Raw genomic sequence first — 18,599 nt, 5'->3', positions numbered from 1 at the left:
AGCTGGTTTCTGTTCAAAAAGACCAAAAGGTATAGGACAGATTTAGCCCTTTTTACCCATCCGGTCTGCTCCACCATTCGGTCTTGGCTGGTAACCCCCCCACCATGTTGATAATAGGTAATGCTGTTAAATGGCAAAGGAAAATGATTAGATTATCTCTTCTTCGAGATGGTCACTGCTTGGCACTTGTGTGGAGTGAATGTTGATTGCCACTTTCATCCAAAACCTGGATGTTGCCCTGTTCTCAACCCGGCTAGTTACTTCCAAACATTAGCAAAGTGGCAGAGGGAGTTGTCAAGTGGCACTTGCAAATTAATAACCTGTTCACTGATGCTCTGTTTGACAACTGCAAAGGCCACTGAGCTTCTGACCTCATTATGGCTTTGGTTCCAACATGGACAAAAGAACTGAACTCCAGAGATGAGGTCAGAGTGACTGACCTTGGCATTAAGGCCACATTTGACCAAGTGTGGCATCAAGGAGTCTTAGGAAAACTGGAGTCAGTGACATTTGGTGGAGGCAGTCTCCCTGCTATTTGAAGTCATATCTGGCACAAAGGAAGATGGTTGTGTTTGTTAGAAATCTGTCATCTCAGCTTCAGGATATCTCTGCAGGAGTTCCTCAAGGTAGAGTCCTCGGCTCAACCATCTTCAGCTGCTTCATCACTTACCTTTCATCCATCATAAGTTCAGAGTTTGGGATGTTCATTGTGCAATCATCAATGTTCAGCATTATTTGTCACTGCTCAGAAACTGGGATTGGCCTTTGTCCATTTCCAGCAAGACCTAGGCAATATCCAAATTTGAGTTGATATGTGACATATTATTTACTGCTACGTGCCAGGTAATGACCATCTCAAACGAGTAATTCAACCATCACCCCTCGACATTCATTGGCACCATCATCACTGAATACCACACTGTTAACATCCAATTAAGGAACTGAACTTAAGCAGTCATATCAATACAATGGCTATAAGAATAGTAATTGTTCTATCCCAACTACATGGTACAACGTCTACATGGTACAAATCAGGAGTGTGATGGAATACTCCACACCTGCCTGGGTAGCGCACTTCCAAAAGCACTGAAGCTCAACACCGTTCAGGACAAAGCAGCCCATTTAATTGGCACCCCATCTACCACCTTCAGCTCCCTTCATCGCTGACCCATAGTTGTAGCATTGTATACATTTACAGGTTGCATTCTGGCAATTTCTCCAACACTTTCGAAACCCGTGACCTTTACCACCTGGAAGGATAATAGCCACGGGCAACATGGAATATCACACTAACCATCCTAGCTTTGAGCTTTCTCTTTTTTTTTCGCAGTCACTGAATCAAAATCGTAGAACTCCCTCCCTAAAAACAAAATGAGCATGCCTACACTTTCAAAACTGTAATGGTTCAAGAAGGCAGCCCACTGTCACTTTCTGAAGTAAACTTAGGAATGTGCATTAAATGCTGCCAAGCCAACTACGCCCACATCCCATGAATGAATTTTAAAAACTTGGCACTGAAACACTCATGCTCTGTGTTTTGGCAAAATTGGCAAGTATAATGTTCAAACACAAAGAATGCTGAAGGAACTCAGTAGGTCCTCCCCCCACCCCCAACAATCACCACCACCACCCGACTAATGTAATTACCTCCTGTGTTCTTTTCATTTTCTTCATGTACTAACAGCTGAAAGTAATGCTGTGGAGTACTGCTGGCAGGATTTAATGCTGTGGTACTGTGGGAAAGACTAAAAGATAGCAATTACTGTGGGATGTTCTAATAAATACTTGAGCTGCTTGTCTGACTGTGTGCTCTATCTGTACTCCTTTATTGTTAATGCCAATAGTACCTTCATTATAGCAACAGTTTTTCTCTCGTCCCACCAATCTTTCCCCTCTTCCAGACCGTATATGAAACCCCAGATCGTGGTTTGTGCTTTTCCTTTTTAAAAGAATGTACTGCATTGGAGCTTTTGACTACTGTTAATTTTTACCATGTTTTGAAAGAAGACAGATGGTTCATAACATTTTGCAACCGGCATGACTGGACAGGGTAGACGTGAGGCGTGGGTAATAGGGGTGAAGGGTGTAGTTCCAGATGCAAATCAGTTTTCTGTTCAGGAGCCAATAGATTTTCTTATTCTAGCTAAGAAACACAATGAACATCTGGAGTCAGCAATTTTCAAGGACTCCTGTTGAAAATCTGCAAATTCAGATTACGTTTTAAGAAAGCTTTATTGTGTGCATGTACCTTATGCGGGTAATTTTGTAAATGCACGCTGGGAGCAGGGCACCTCTCCAGCGCTCCTCCCAAAGGTGGAAGTTTGATCCCCAACCCTTCAGGTCACTTGTGACCTGTTTCTGCTGTGTATGACCTTGTTCAATGTTCAGTCAGCCACTGACATTCCTTCAAGGGGATGGAACAACAGGAATCACCTCAACAGCACCCTGGTATAATTCACCTCCTGTTCAGATCATGGTGATATTGCATGAATCTGAGTGCTGTGTTGAGCAAAGGAATGTTGAATAGGTGCTCAATAGGTAAATTTTCATTCAAGTCCTAAGTGATCTCAAGTGGATAAGATATCTATCTTTCCGATCAAAGTAGAAGCATCTTGTTGAATGAAATAAATGAAATTTATTGCATTACAGCAACTATATACAGGTTGCATGGACGTAACCTGTACTATCACAGAGTCAGTTAAGAGTGCTCTAACACCATTTCACGCAAGCTTTTTCTTGACTCTGACCCAATCGCCATGACATCACAGTGAGTGCAGTTTATTGCATTCCAACACAAGTATTGTTGTAATGATCAACCAGCACAACACATACCTTCTGTAGGTTGTAGTAAGCACCAAGGGACTGTTTTCTATATTAAAGGCACTACATAAATTCAAGTTGTTAATAGTGCTGCCGAAGCTGGAATATTCTCCCAGTTTGTTTAGCTTTATCTTGCAGCAACTTTCAAAATTTATGGGTTGATTTTTAACAGTTTGACATACTCAGTCTGGCTGCATATCAAGAATCTGGAAGTTTGGTCTCTGGGCCTGTCAATGATTTCTAAACAGAGCCATTGCATTAGTATCTCATGCCTGCAGTTCCCAACCAAATAGACCAGGCAGATGGTGGTAACACAACCTGATCACTGAAGATTCACTATATGAGGGAGTCCTGTGAGAGTCACAGAGGAAGCATTCTAAAACTTTAAGAAAAGAACCAGCTACTTCAAAACTTGAAATGTCAATAACGAAAGACTTAAGCTGCAAACTGTAAGGATCTGCAGTGTGATTCCTTTCACATTTGAAGGACAGACATAGCCAGACTTGGAAACCAAGCTAGTGTCACCAAGGAGGTGAACAGCCAGAGTTTGGGACCTTGCATCTTCGTACAGTAGACAATAGGTGCAAGAATCGGCCATTCTGCCCTTCGAGCCTGCACCACCATTCAATATGATCATGGCTGATCATCCTTAATCAGTATCCTGTTCCTGCCTTATCTCTATAACCCTTGATTCCACTATCCTTGAGAGCTCCATCCAACTCTTTCTTAAATGAATCCAGAGACTGGGCCTGGAGCCCAGAGAGCATTCCACACAGCCACACTCTCTGGGTGAAGAAGTTTCTCCTCGTCTCTGTCCTAAATGGTCTACCCTGTATTTTTAAGCTGTATCCTCTGGTTCGGCACTCACCCATCAGAGGAAACATGTTTCCTGCCTCCAGAGTGTCCAATCCTTTAATAATCTTATATGTCTCAATCAGATCCCCTCTCAGTCTTCTAAACTCAAGGGTATACAAGTCCAGTCGCTCCAGTCTTTCAGCGTAAGGTAGTCCCGCCATTCCAGGAATTGACCTTGTGAACCTACGCTGCACTCCCTCAATAGCCAGAATGTCTTTCCTCAAATTTGGAGACCAGAACTGCACACAATACTCCAGGTGTGGTCTCACCAGGGCCCTGTACAGCTGCAGAAGAACCTCTTTGCTTCTATACTCAATCCCTCTTGTTATGAAGGCCAGCATGCTATTAGCCTTCTTCACTACCTGCTGTACTTGCATGCTTACAGTATTGCAAGAGGTTTAATAGTCTTCTCCATGGCAAGAAAAGTAATGCAGCATGGAGTACAAGATCAAAGAAGTTATGTTAAATATGTGTAAAACATTAGTTCGGCTAGAGATGAGTATTGTGTCCGTTCTGGGTGCCACACTTTAGAACAGATATAAAAGCATCAGGAAGACTAGATCATTGATTTATGAGAATTGTTCCAAAGTGAGGGAGTTCAGGCACATGACATAGATTGGTGAAATTGGGACTGTTTGTTTTGAAGAGAAGGTTAAGACAAGATTTGATAGAGGTATTCAAACTATAAAGGATCTAGAAAGGCTACTTTGTGAAAACAGTTCCAATGGTGAGAGGGTCAGGAATGAGAGAACACTGATTTAATATATTTGGCAAGAGAACAATAAGGACGTAAGAGATTTTTCATTCAGCAAGTGATTAAGATCTGAAGTGCAGTGCCTGACAGCGTGTTGGAAACAGGTTCCCTTGAGAAACTTGAGGGTATTGGGCTATTTATCTGTAAATGAATCTGCAAGGTTATGGGTAAGAGATGGGAGAATGGCAGAAGATGAATTGCTTGTGTCCCGGCACAGAGGCAGTGAGCCAAGTGACTTCCTCCTGTGCTGTAGCTATTGGGTGAGTGGTATGTCACAATTCCTACATTCTGACTTCCACAGCAGACCACTCCTCCAGAATACCAAACGTTGCTGTTATACCTGGTACGTTTGATTCGAGGCACCCCTACACATTCCCTTCTGACAATCCCTCTTGTCTTTATAGCCATTTTTTAAAAAAATTCATTCACGGAATGTGAGCTTCGCTGGCCATTATTTGGGTTTTTGGATGAACAGTTCAGTGATAATACCAACGGGCCATTGCCTCCACTATATCACACTAATCCTCTCAACGATCATCCACAAACATTGTTCTTCCATTCTCTCAATACTTTTCACACCCATAATTACTGTTTATTGTCAGGCACAACAGCACCGTGGCTCAGTGGTTAGCACTGCAGCCTCGCAACGCCAGGGACCCGGGTTTGATTCCACCCTCGGGTAACTGCGTGGAGTTTGCACATTCTCCCTGTGTCGGCGTGGGTTTCCACTGTGTGCTCTGGTTTCCTCCCACAGTCCAAAGATGTGCAGGTTGGTGGACTGGCCATGCTAAATTACCCATAGTGTTCTGGGATTTGTAGTTTAGGTGCATTAGCCACGGGGAATTCAGGGTTACAGCGATAGGGTAGGGGTGAGATGCTCTTTGGTGGGTCAGTATGGACTTGTTGGGCTGAATGGCCTGTTTCCACACCAGGGATTCTATGGATTTTAGCAGTGAAAGTCAGAGGGCTGACTGTCCAATCATTACAGCAACTGTTGGATGAGGCCATGGTGGCCTTGGATCAGAAGTATTACTGTCCATGAACACTGACAAGTTGAGTATGTCCCATTAACTAGGGACAGACATCACAGTCATATGGCACACAACATTCATTCATGTTGACACAATGTTGATTGAGATTTCTCTCACCTGTCAACGAGCTGATTAGAGTTTGAAGTAGTGAGCTTTCTTTGTGTGGAGGTAGAGAGCCAGTATTCACTTGGACTCTGGCTTCCAGCCTTGAGAAAAGTGGAACAACCAGAATAGTAGCTGAACAGTCGATACCAGTGAGAGGGGTAGAATGTTGGGACTGCTTTTGGCTGGGCATAGTAGGTTCAGCATTGGTGAACCAGATGGCTGTCACTGTCTGAGATTAACCGAATGGGTCTGTCCTGAACATCTGTGGCACTTCTAAGTGAGTAGCTGCAGATCCACTTATAGCACCAGATTCTTATTCTTGCTTCTGTTGCTTTTCCCCTTGAATTACATTCTCACTGCTGCAGCACCAGTCTTAGGTGCTGCACTGGGTTGTGCAAGAGGGAGATAGACAAAGCTCTTTCAGCCAAAAGTATCAAGGGATATGGAGGCAGGGTGGGATTAGCGATGATTAGCTGTGATCATAATGAATGGCACAGCAGGCTCGAGAGGTTGAATGGGCAAAAGTGAGTACTGCAGATGGGTTCAGAAAAGATTTGCAAGGATTTTGCCAGGGTTGGAGGATTTGAGATATCAGGAGAGATTGAATAGGCTAGTGCTGTTTTCCCTGGAACGCCGGAGGCTGAGGGGTGACCTTATTGAAGTTTATGAAATCATGAGGGGCATGGATAGGATAAATAGACAAAGTTTTTTTTCTCTGGGGTGGGGGAGTCCAGAACTGGAGGGCATAAGTTTAGAGTGAGAGGGGAAAGATATAAAAGAGACCTAAGGGGCAACTTTTTCACGCAGAGAGTGGTACGTGTATGGAATGAGCTGCCAGAGGCATTGGTGGAGACTAGTACAATTGCAACATTTTAAAAAATACATCTGGATGGGTACATGAATAGGAAGGGTTTAGAGGGATAGGGGCTGGGTGCTGGCAAGTGGGACTAGATTAGGTTAGGATATCTGGTCGGCATGGACGAGTTGGATCTCCTTACAAATTTGTTTCTCAGTTTCCGGCTGTTAGGGTGTCTATAATACAATCCCATTTAGGTGATCATCCCTTTCTTATTTCTCAGTTACACCCAAATAACTTCCCTGGATGTATTTCTGGGAATATCCTCCCTCGGTACAGCTGTAATGCTATCCCTTATCAAAAACGCCACTCCCCCCCCCCCCCCCCCCAAACCTCCCTTTCTGTCCTTCCTGTAGCATTTGTATCCTGGAACATTAAGCTGCCAGTCCAGTCCATCCCTGAGCCATGTTTCTGAAATTGCTGTGATATCCCAGTCCCATGTTCCTAACCATGCCCTGAGTTCATCTGCCTTCCCTGTTAGGCCCCTTGTATTGAAATAATTGCAGTTTAATTTATCAGTCCTACCTTGTTCTCTGCTTTGTCCCTGCCTGCCCTGTCTGACTTGCTTCTGTTCTCAACTGTACCAGTCTCTGATTGATCTCTTTCCTCGCTATCTCCCTGGATCCCATCCCCCACCTTACTAATTTAAATCCTCCCAAGCAGCTCTAGCAAATCTCCCTGTCAATATATTAGTCCCCTTCCAATTTAGCTAAATATCAGAATGGTGTGTAGTTTCCCTGGTGCCAGGATCAAGGATGTCTCTGAGAGGGTATAGAATGTTCTCAAGGGGGAGAGGGGCCAGCAGGAGGTCATCGTACGCATTGGAACCAACGACATAGGAAGGTTGGTGCAATCCATCCTTCTTGTACAAGTCATTTCTACCCCAAAAGAGATTCCAATGATCTAAAAATGTGAACCCTTCTCTCATACACCAGCTCCTTAGTCATTCATTCATTTGCTCTTACCTCCTCTTCCTGACCTCACTAGCTCAAAGCAGTGGGAATAATCCAGATATTACTACTCTCGAGGATCTCCTTTATAAATTCCTGCCTAACTCTTTGTAATCTCCCTTCAGAATCTCAACCTTTTCCCTTCCTATGTCATTGGTTCCAATGCGTACAATGACCTCCTGCTAACCCCTCTCCCCCTTGAGAACATTCTGCATCCTCTCTGAGACATCCTTGATCCTGGCACCAGGGAAGCAACATGGCATTCTGATTTTTCGCTGCTGGCCACAGAAACATCTGTCTGTACCTCAGACTAGACAGTCCCCTAACACAGTCGATCACTTGGAACCCGACGTACCCCTCGCTGCATTAGAGTCCGTCTCAATACCAGAAACTTGGCTGTTCGTGAGAATCCATCATTTTCCAAAACAGCAAGCTTGTTTGAAATGGGGATAGCCACAGAAGACTCCTGCATTAACTACCTACCTTTCTTACCTTTCCTGGTTAACCCATCTATGTGACTGTATCTGAGATTTCCCCTTCCTAAAACTGCCACCCATCACATCCCCTTGCTCTTGTAAATTCCTCATTGCCTCTAACTGTCTCTCTAACCGAACCATTCGATCTGATAGGATTCGCAACCAACAGCATTTATTGTAGATATAATCCTCAGTAACCCGTAAACTCTCCCTAAACTCCCACATCCAACAAGAAGAGCACATCACTCTACTAAGGGCCATTTTTGCTTCTTCACAATCTACACTCCCAGAAAATAGCATTGTCTTGTTCCTCTACAAAACACTGCTCCAGGTTAAATTAATACTTATGACTTATGTTTTAAGTTTAATCAAGAGACATATCTCAATAAAACATATAATCAAGAAAGAACCCACTCTACTCAATACTGTAGACTTGCTGTAAGGCCAGGCTTAAATATTCATTTCTGTGTCTGTGCTGTGACCTCTCCCAAACAGGTTCCTCCAAGATTAGTTGTGAACTTTGCTGTTTGTTAATTTTCCCAGATGCACTCTGGTGTCCAACAATACATGAATTCAAACAGCAAAGGCAGTAACTGTGCAGGTTCACTGCTCTGTCAGTTTCTCTCTCTCTCTTTCTCTCTCTCGAGCTGAGGGCATTCAACACTGATGAACCTGATTGCTAATGCCAATTCACTTGAAACGAGACTGAGAATGCTAGCGACAACTTGAGCCCCCTTGAGGTACTGGTGCCCAGTCGTATTCAGGAAAGCCACTCCTCTGTCTGTAGAACCTATGTTGAGGATATTATTACTTTGTGAGCTAGAGCTTGGAGTTCTTTTCTCATGTACTGTTGAGAAGCAGGTGGTTGAGGGAAAGGCTGCTTCTGGTGTTCCGTTATTTTATTTATGGGATGTGAGCATTGCTAACAAAAGCAGTAGATATTTACCCCATTTCTTGGGGGCCCTTAAGAGGCCTCCATGAAACCCTGCAGTCTGGGTACACCCCCACAGGGTTATGAGGGAAAGGGGTTTCAGAATTTTGACCCAACAACACTCAAAAGAATTGTGATATTGTTCCAAATTAGGATTCTGTATGGCTTGAAGAGGAATTTGCAGCAAGTGATTATTCCCATACGTCTGTGCCCTCGTCCTACTGGATGAGAGAAGTCACAGATTTGGAAGATCTTGTCAAAGGATCCTGAACGAGTTTTTTCACAGAATTTTGTAAATGGTGTACAACTCTGCCACAGTCCTGAAGGGTGGGAAGAGTGGATGTTCAAGGTGGTGAATGGGGTGCCAATCATACAAACTATTTTTTCCTGAATTGTGTTGAGCTTTTTGAGTGTTTTCAGAGCTGCACCCATCCAGGCAAATGGTGAGTTTTCCATCACATTTCTGATTTGTAGTTTTGTTGATGGCAGATTGGCTTTAAGGACTCAGAAGTTCTCTGCAGAATTCCCAGACTCTGACACACTCTTACATGGCTGGTTTGCTCCTGTTTCTGAATGCATAGTCATTATGTTCCACGTGCAACCTGAATCCAAGTTCAAAGTTCAGTTTTGTACCACTACAAAGCACAGGCGAAAGTGAGGACTTGCAGATGCTGGAGATCAGAGTCAAGAGCGTGGTGCTGGAAAAGCACAGCAGGTCAGGCAGCATCCAAGGAGCAGGAGAATCGATGTTTCAGGCAAAAGTCTGATTCTCCTCCTCAGATGCTGCCTGACCTGCTGTGCTTTCTCAGCACCACACTCTCTACTCCTCTCAAAGCATGCCCACTGCACTCTGCAGTCAGAATGGACTGTAAATTTTCATTACACAAGTTTGAATTAGTGAAATGTGGAAACATCTTCACATAGCTAGTACAGTATAAGTGCAGTTTAGTTTGAGGATTTGAGGGTTTAGTTTGGACCATATGAAGTGCATGTATAGCATAATCTATATTGTCTTTGGCACAAGACCCAGAAAAATATAATTGTATTTGTGCAAAGGTGGCATTAATCTTCAGACAAAATACAGGTATCATGGGGAAAATCTGTGCTTTGGGGCTTATCATTGATGACTGTGCCTTGGAAATTCATTCAGGCTCATGGTGTTTCTTCTGCTTGAATATATTTTTGCTTAGGATACAAATGGGACATTTCAGAAAATGGTAAAGGCCTTTTTGACCCTCACATTGTAGGTGGCAGATTCTGGGAATATTTCCTATCTCCCTGGCATAAATATTTGAAGTTACTAGTTCATGCACCATAATAAAGTTACTTGAATGTCACAATTCTTTCAATGTCTATGTAATTTTTAATTACAGTAATAATTCTGTACCACAAAATTCCATTATAAATGCCTTTACATTGAAAAAGTAATGTTCTTGCTTGCCATGCCTTCTTTCTTGCTCACTTTTGCTTTCGCCTTTTAGCATCCTTTTTAACCAAAAGACAGTGTCCTATAATCTATCACTTTTTTTAAAAAAAGTCATCCCAACGAAACAATTTGTTTCCCTTTTCTCCTATGTTTTCCTAGGCTGGGATGTCATGGGTGAGACACTTTTTGCAAACATTAAGCCTAAAATTTGATATATACAGCATTTAAAGATAAATGTTCTGCTCTGAGGCTTGCCCAGTTTAATTTTTGCCCACTTTTCTTCTGGTTCTGCCTGCATGAAGGTCTCATTAATCACATCTCACCAAAATGAGGGAATTCACCATTACATATTGGAGGATTTCAGTCATTGGCAGTGAACCCTCGCTGTAGGGGTACAATTGATGTTTGTATTCATTCTTCAAGATGAAGTGATTGGTTAGTGTTTCCTCTATACAGTCCAAGGTATGATTGTTAGTGTGACTGTAAACTCGGTGCGCCAATCTTTCTCTTAAAATGTGAATTATAACATTGAAATCAAAGCAGTCAAATTTCAGTTTGGCACATGGAGAACCGACACAAGAAGCCCAAGAGTGGAAAAGTGTTTCTTTTGGTTAAACACCTGAATTTCTACCAGGACTTGAATTAGCACAACTGTTGTATGTTTTATCTCTAGTTGCAAATATGAGCTGTAAAACTAGAAAACAGTATGAATTATTTGTGGCCAAATGCACACCTTGCACAGTTTGGGCACTTTGGTTTTCTCAGAAAAGCATCAGAGCATTGCTGTCCATGGCACTTCTGTTCACAGTTCTGTAATTATATAAGCGGCTGCGGGAAATGATCAAAATTATAGAGGAAGCACCAGTTCGCAGTCTGTACAGTCCACAGAGTAGGAGTAAACTGGTGGTTATTCAACACTAGATAATATAATAAGGATATGAAATTCATGTAACAACAAGAGAACAAATTTCAAAATGTGCTCTTACTTTTGGTTCTACATACAGCCCTTTTAAAATATCTGTTTTTGAAATGAGTACTGTAGATGATACTATAAGAACAACCATTTATTATAGTGAACAAAAGTTTTTAAAATGTTTTTTACATCACGTTTTTATTTGCGCACATCCTCTGCACAGTAAATAAAATGAATGTGAATATAAAGTGACAATGCTGTTTGCATTGTAAACTTGCTTAACCACTGAAAAGTTTATTTTTTTAGTTTGTTGTAGTTTTAAACAGTTTTATTTACAGTGTAATTCATGTTTTTTACAGGAAGCCTTCAGAAGAAGCTGACATGGATGAAGTTATGGCAGCTGCAGTTTTGACCAGTCTCTCCACCAGTCCACTGGTGCGCAGTCCACCCTCCGGAACACACACATTAGGTATAGGCTTTGAAACTTCGATTGTCTTTTTATGCCACATTGGAGATTTTCCTAACATTGCACACACTGTAACATTATTTCGTAGTAAATAATTTTGCTAACACAGCATACTGATATGCTCTTGGTGCTACGATGAGTTCTTGTCCTGACCAGTTTTCTTACAGTGAATGCAGATTTCACAGGAACAAGGTCTCTCCTGAGACGAAATGCTTCCCCTTAGGGACAGTTTCTACGGATTGCAATGGGGCATTGGGAACATGACAAGTTGAAATTTGGCGTTCATTCATTGGCCTCCATTCATTAACAAAATGATGGATTGTGCCACAGAGTTGTTTCTGAGGAAACATCCTTAAAAATGACGGTGTTTGGAGGAACTTTATAGGAAGCAAAAGCAGTTGAAAGGTTAAGAAACATTGATCTCTCTCTCTCTCTCTCTCTCTCTCTCTCTCTCTCTCTCTCTCCTCCCCCCTCCCCGCATTCTTCTTCACAGAATCAGCTGCCATTTGCAATGTTTAAGATGATGATGTCATCTCTAGAAGTTTAAGACTGGCAATTAAAGTCAATTCTACCTTTAATTTTGTCAGGGTCATTGATAATATTGAAACACTCATGCAGTTTTGGAAGTTTATTCTTATCTATGTGAAAGTTGCCAGAGGAAAACATTTCAATGATATGTGTCATTGCTTTGATCTGTACCTGTAGGCAAGATACTGTGAGGTACTTAAGGGAAATGCTGAGTTTTGTCTAAAGATAATCTCTTCATGAAAATGTTAATGATGGAAAAGGATAGACTGAATCTTAAGTTGAAGCTCTAAACTGGAGGAAGGCCAATTTTGACGGTATTAGACAAAAACGTTCAAAAGTTGATTGAGGGCAAACATTCACAGGTAAAGAGCAGCTGGAAAATGGGAAGCCTTCAAAAATGAGATAGCAAGAGTCCAGAGACACTATGTACCTGTTAGGGTGAAAGACAAGGCTGGCAGGTGTAGGGAATGCTGGATGACTAGAGAAATTGAGGTTTCGGTCAAGACAAAGAAGGAATCATATGTCCGGTATAGACAGCAGAGATTGAATGAATCCTTAAAGTATAAAGGCAGTAGGAGTATACTTAAGAGGGAAATCAAGAGGGCAATAAGGGGACATGAGATAGCTTTGGCAAACTGAGGAGAATCCAAAGGGATTTTGTAAATACATTAAGGACAAAAGAGTAACTAGGGAAAGAATAGGGCCCCTCAAAGATCAGCAAGGCGGCCTATGTGTGGAACCACAGGAGATTAGGGAGATATGAAATGAATATTTTGCATCAGTGTTTACTATGGAGAAGGACATGGAAAATATAGAATGTGGGGAAATAGATGATGACATCTTGAAAAATGTCCAGATTACAGAAGAGGAGGTGCTGCATGTCTTAAAACGCATAAAGATAGATAAATCCACAGGACCTGATCAGGTGTACAGTAAAACTCTGTAGGAAGCTAGGAAAGTGATTGCTGGGCCTCTTACTGAGATATTTGTATCATTGATGGTCACAGGTGAGGTGCCAGGAGACTGGAGGTTGGCTGACGTGGTGCCACCGTTTAAGAAGGGTGGTAAGGCCAACCAGGGAACTATAGACCGGTGAGCCTGACGTCGGTGGTGGGCAAGTTGTTGGAGAAAGTCCTGAGGGACAGGATTTACATATATTTAGGAAGGCAAGGGCTGATTAGGGATAGTCAACATGGCTTTGTGCGTGGGAAATCATGTCTCACAAACTTGATTGAGTTTTTTTTAAAGAAGTAACAAAGAGGATTGATGAGGGCAGAGCAGTAGATGTGATCGATATGGACTTCAGTAAGGCATTCAACAAGGTTCCCCACAGGAGACTGGTTAGCAAGATTAAATCACATGGAATACAGGGAGAACTAGCCGTTTGGATACAGAACTGGTTCAAAGGTAGAAGACAGGGTGGTGGGGGGGGGGGGGGGGGTTTGCTTTACTTTTCAGACTGGAGGCCTGTGATCAGTGGAGTGCCACAAGGATCGGTGCTGGGTCCACTGCTTTTCGTTATTTATATAAATGATTTGGATGTGAACATAGGAGGTATGGTTAGTAAGTGTGCAGATGACACCAAAATTGGAGGTGTAGTGGACAGGGAAGAAGGTTACCTCAGGGTACAATGGGACCTTGATCAGATGGGCCAATGGGCTGAGGAATAGCAGATTGAGTTTAATTTAGATAAATGAGATGCTGCATTTTAGAAAGGCAAATCAGGGCAGGACTTTATACACTTAGTGGTAAGGTCCTGGGGAGTGTTGCTGAACAAAGAGACCTTGGAGTGCAGTTTCATTGTTCCTTGAAAGTGGAATCTCAGGTCGATAGGATAGTGAAGAAGGCATTCGGTATGCTTTCCTTTATTGGTCAGACTACTGAGTATAGGAGTTGGGAAGTCATGTTAGGGCTGTACAGGACATTGGTTAGGCCACTTTTGGAATATTGCCTGCAATTCTGGTCTCCCTCCTATCGGAAAGATGTTGTGAAACTTGGAAGGGTTTAGAAAAGTTTTACAAGGATATTGAGAGATTTGAGGGTTTGAGCTATAGGGAGAGGCTGACTAGACTGGGATTGTTTCCCCTGGAGGTTCAAAGGCTGAGGGGTGACCTTATAGAGGTTTATAAAATCACGAGGGGCATGGATAGGGTAAATAGACAGGTCTCTTTTCCCTGGGGTGGGAGAGTCCAGAACTAAAGAGCATAGGTTTAGGGTGAGAGGGGAAAAAATGTAAAAGGGTCCTAAGGGGCAACTTTTTCTCACAGAGGGTGGTACATGTATGGAATAAGCTGCCAGAAGAAGTGGTGGAGGCTGGTACAATTATAACATTTAAAAGGCATCTGGATGGCTATGTGAATAGGAAGAGTTTAGAGAGGGATGTGGGCCAAGTGCTGGCAAATGGAACTAGATTAATTTAGGATATCTGGTTGGCATGAACAAGTTTAGACTGAAGGGTCTATTTCTGTGCTGTATATCTCTATGATCTAATGTGTAAAATTGAAATCCAAGCTTAAGTGAAAAAAGGAAATGTATAAAGTATGATAGAATATACTTTTCAACTCTAGCTGTTTGTGGTCTGATTAATTTAACATGCTTCTGTTAAGTTCTTCCATGTGCCACTTTCACTAACCCATTCAAAGTAACCAGGTTAACCTCTGTAATTAAAGTACACAGAGCAGAATTAGATAAATATGGTGAAGTTTGTATAAGGCCAGTGTCTGTCAGGAAATATATCTCTCACCTTCTTCCATTCAAAGTTACAGAACAATTTTCCAATGATTTATAACTATTTGTAAGCTTCCCCCAAACTTCAACTGAGGCCCTATATGCCTTCTCAGATGGCATAAAAGATCACATGACCCTATTTGAAGACCACCAGGGAAATTATCCTTGGAGTCCGAGCCACAATTAATCCCCAATCAACATCAAAGAATAAACCTTTGTCCAATTGGTCATTGTCCAGTTGTAGTTTATTGGAGCTTGCTGTTTGCAAACAGGTTGCATTTCCATTAACAATAACAGTGACCACTGTAAGTATTAAATTGACAATCCAGCTCTTTGAAACATCCTACCCATGAACGGCACTATACAAACGTATTTTTTTCCCTCCTTGCCTTCTCATTCTCTTGTAGCTTTGTTTACACAATGATTCTGTACACTTACTTTGACAATCTGTTTTTCTATTGTTGTCAATCTAATACTGTGCCTCCTGTCCTACAGTTCAATTAGATTTTGAAATATCTTGCAGCAATATTATTATTTTTGCAGTTTGCTTTGTTAGCAACCATTAGTTTGAGTTAGCAATATCTCTTACCTGTTGTACAGAGGGTTGGTATTAAGTATGTATCATAAACACCAATTATTTCCTGATATTTTATTGCCACATGGATAGGGGAATTTTCCAAACCAGACCAATGAATTTCTGGTCTTTGCTGCCAACCTACCATTTGGCAAATTCCTATATGGGAAGGAAAGACTATCACAATATTTTTTGACTTTTCTAATGGAAATGCATATAAAATAGGCCATTTGGCCCCTGAGTTCACCATTTGCTGAGATTAGGGCTGATGCAAATGCAGCTCCAATTGCACCTTGCTGTCTGCTTGCGTCATGCCGCATAGCCTTGGTTTACCAATAATCAGTCCAATGCCACTTTGATTATGTTCAATGACACAGCCACCATTACTCTCTGAGGAAGCAAATTCAACCAGCTAAACATTAGGAAGAGATGGTTTGTCTACATGGGCTGCAGTACAAACATTTGCAGTAATTATTTTAATTTCTTTAAGGTATACAGTCTGGCCAATATTGCATATGATTTTCAAAATACTTATTTATATATTTTGTATTTACGTTTTTGTTGCACTAATTATGTTAATGTCTATACTTATTTTGTTATAGAAGTACTTGTGTTTCTTTGCTTTCAGATAACTGTAAAGTGTCAAAGGAGGGGCCAACTTTGTCAGCCAGCTATGGCAGCAGCACTACCAGTGGGAATTGGAGTTGGGACATTCCGAGTGACCACTCCAACCCATCCACACCATCGCCACCATTGCCAGCTGATAGCTCCAAGCCATTATCTGGACAATCAGATGATGGTATTGATGAACCAGAGGCATCTCACTTCCTGTTTGAAGAGCCTGCTCCCAGAAAAAGAAAGGTTAGAGTTTTATTTCAGAACTGGACCTGATCAGTGATTTGATTTTGTAACTCGGATATCACTTACTTCCTCTGTAAATTGCTATTCTAATGTACCATTTAAGTTTTACACAGATAACTCAATACCCATATGCATTTTGCTAATTGACTTGATACGAAAATTACAAACGCTAAACTTTGCTTTTTAAAACTTTCTTTCCCTCCTTTTCTCTAATAATTGCCTTTGCAACACTGGTAATGTGCAAAGTTTACTCAAACTACTGGGTGAGATTCTTCTTCCTCACAAACTCAATTCCCTTCCTAAGGGTATTGTGAATTAACGTACAGCACACGGACTGCAGCAGTTTAAGAAGACAGCTCACCACCACCTTCTCAATGGCAACTAGGGACAGGCAATAGATGCTGGACCAGTCAGGGATGCCTACAGCCATTCATTTTTTTTTTAAATTCGTCAAGGTAGAAAAAAATTTCCTTCCTCTTATTCAGGTCAGCATTTGAAGTAATCAACAACATGCAATATAGGAGAGCTGTGCTTATTAGGAATAGATCAATTACATGGGTTTGGTGTGGGAAAGAGGGATTCCATTTCATGGGATATTAGTTTTGAAACCAGGGTGATCTGTATCGATCTGTCTCCACCTGAACCGATCCGGAAACTGTGTTCTGGCGAAAAGAATAAATAGGGTGGTCACTAGGACTTTAAACTGGTGAGTCGGGAGGGAAGGGAAAGGGAAAGCAACAGTGAGTATGGAATCAATTAGAAAGATAAGCAGCAGGTTAGCATGTGTGCTGGGTTTAAGTTCAAGGCAGATTAGGGATGAAGCAAAAAGGAAGGATAACCTAGGTATAGAAATTGAGGATAAGAAAATTAGCATTAAGGCGCTTTACCTGAATGCACGTAGTATTTGTAACAAAGTAGATGAATTAACAGGAGAAATCATCGTGAATGATTATGATGTGGTAGGCATCACAGAGATGTGGTTGCAGGGCGTTCAGGACTAGCAGCTAAACATCCAAGAATTTACAGCTTATCAAAAAGACAGGGAGGTGAGCAGTGGGGCCGGGGTTGTCCTGTTAGTTAAGAATGAAATTAAATCTAATTAAATGATAACTTTACAGTTACCTGAAAGCAAAGAAACAAAAGTACTTCTGTAACAAAATTAAGTATACACATCGACATAATTAGTGTTGCAACAAAAACATAAATCTAATTAAATGATGTTTGGGTGGAGTTGAGGTACCACAAAGGCAAAAAAACCATAATGGATGTACCAGGAAAGAGGGCATGTCAGAAAGGCAAGGTCACAGAGATCATGGAGGACTTCAATATGCAAATTGATTGGGTGAATAATGTTGATCCAGTGGATCCAAAGAAAGAATTAATGGAATGCTTACAGGATGGCTTTTTGGAACAGCTTGTGATGGTGCCCACAAGGGATCAGGCTATTCTGGACTTTGTACATGTTTGCTCACAGGCCCCTCTGTTGCCTCACCCACTTCAGTATTGTATATTTTGCTTAGCACCTCTCCATTTTATATGTACCAAAATGTGTCACTTCACACTTTTATGCATTAAATTTCATCAGCCACATGCCTGCCCATATTTTATATCCACTTGGCCAGACTATAAAAGATCTTAAAGTAAGGGAACACTTCGGAGGCAGCGATCATAATATGATAGAGTTCAGTCTACATTTCGAAAGAGAGAAGGCAAAATCGGATATAATGGTGTTACAGTTAAATAAAGGTAATTACAGGGGCATGAAAGAAGAACTGTCGAAAATCGACTGGAAGCAGAGCCTAGTGGGGAAAACAGTAGAGCAACAATGGCAGCAGTTTCTGGGTGTAATTGAGGACACAGTACAGAGGTTCATCCCGAAGAAAAGAAAAATTATCTGGTCTGTGTTGGTGGTGGTGGGGTGGGGGGGTGGGGTTATGGCTGACAAAGGAAATCAAGAGCACTGGGAAATCAGAAGATTGGGAAGACTTCAAAAGTAAACAGAGTATAACAAAGAGAGAAATAAGGAAGGAGAGGATCAAATATGAAAGTAAGCTAGCCAGTAATATTAGAAATGAAAGTAGAAGTTTCTTTCAATACATAAGAAACAAATGAGAGGCAAAAATAGAAATTGGGCTCCTCCAAATTGATGCAGGAAGGCTCATGTTGGGAGATAAGGAAATAGCTGAAGAACTTAACAAATACTTTGTGTCAGTCTTCACAGTGGAAGACATGAGTAATATCCCAACAATTAAGGAGAGTCAAGGGGCAGAGTTGAGTATAGTAGCCATTACAAAAGAGAAAGTGCTAGAAAAGCTAAAAGGTGTAA

The 18,599-nt window shown here is 41.6% G+C and overlaps 1 protein-coding gene across 4 annotated transcripts in view; it reads left to right on the top strand.

The window, feature by feature from the left end:
* Positions 1-18,599, top strand: part of LOC122560144 (zinc finger protein 704-like) — a 112,617-nt gene that overhangs the window by 75,798 nt on the left and 18,220 nt on the right. For all 4 annotated transcript variants that reach the window (XM_087994869.1, XM_087994870.1, XM_087994868.1 and 1 more), the window contains exons 3-4: positions 11,477-11,586; positions 16,041-16,273. In XM_087994869.1, coding sequence (XP_087850995.1) covers positions 11,477-11,586; positions 16,041-16,273 — 343 coding nt within the window. The remainder of the gene's footprint in view (positions 1-11,476; positions 11,587-16,040; positions 16,274-18,599) is intronic.

Source organism: Chiloscyllium plagiosum, unplaced genomic scaffold, assembly GCF_037043375.1.
Source record: "Chiloscyllium plagiosum isolate Xiang-an unplaced genomic scaffold, Cpla_swu_hap1 HiC_scaffold_15, whole genome shotgun sequence".
Classification (NCBI taxonomy): Eukaryota; Metazoa; Chordata; class Chondrichthyes; order Orectolobiformes; family Hemiscylliidae; genus Chiloscyllium; species Chiloscyllium plagiosum.
This window is presented reverse-complemented; position numbering and strand designations above follow the sequence as displayed.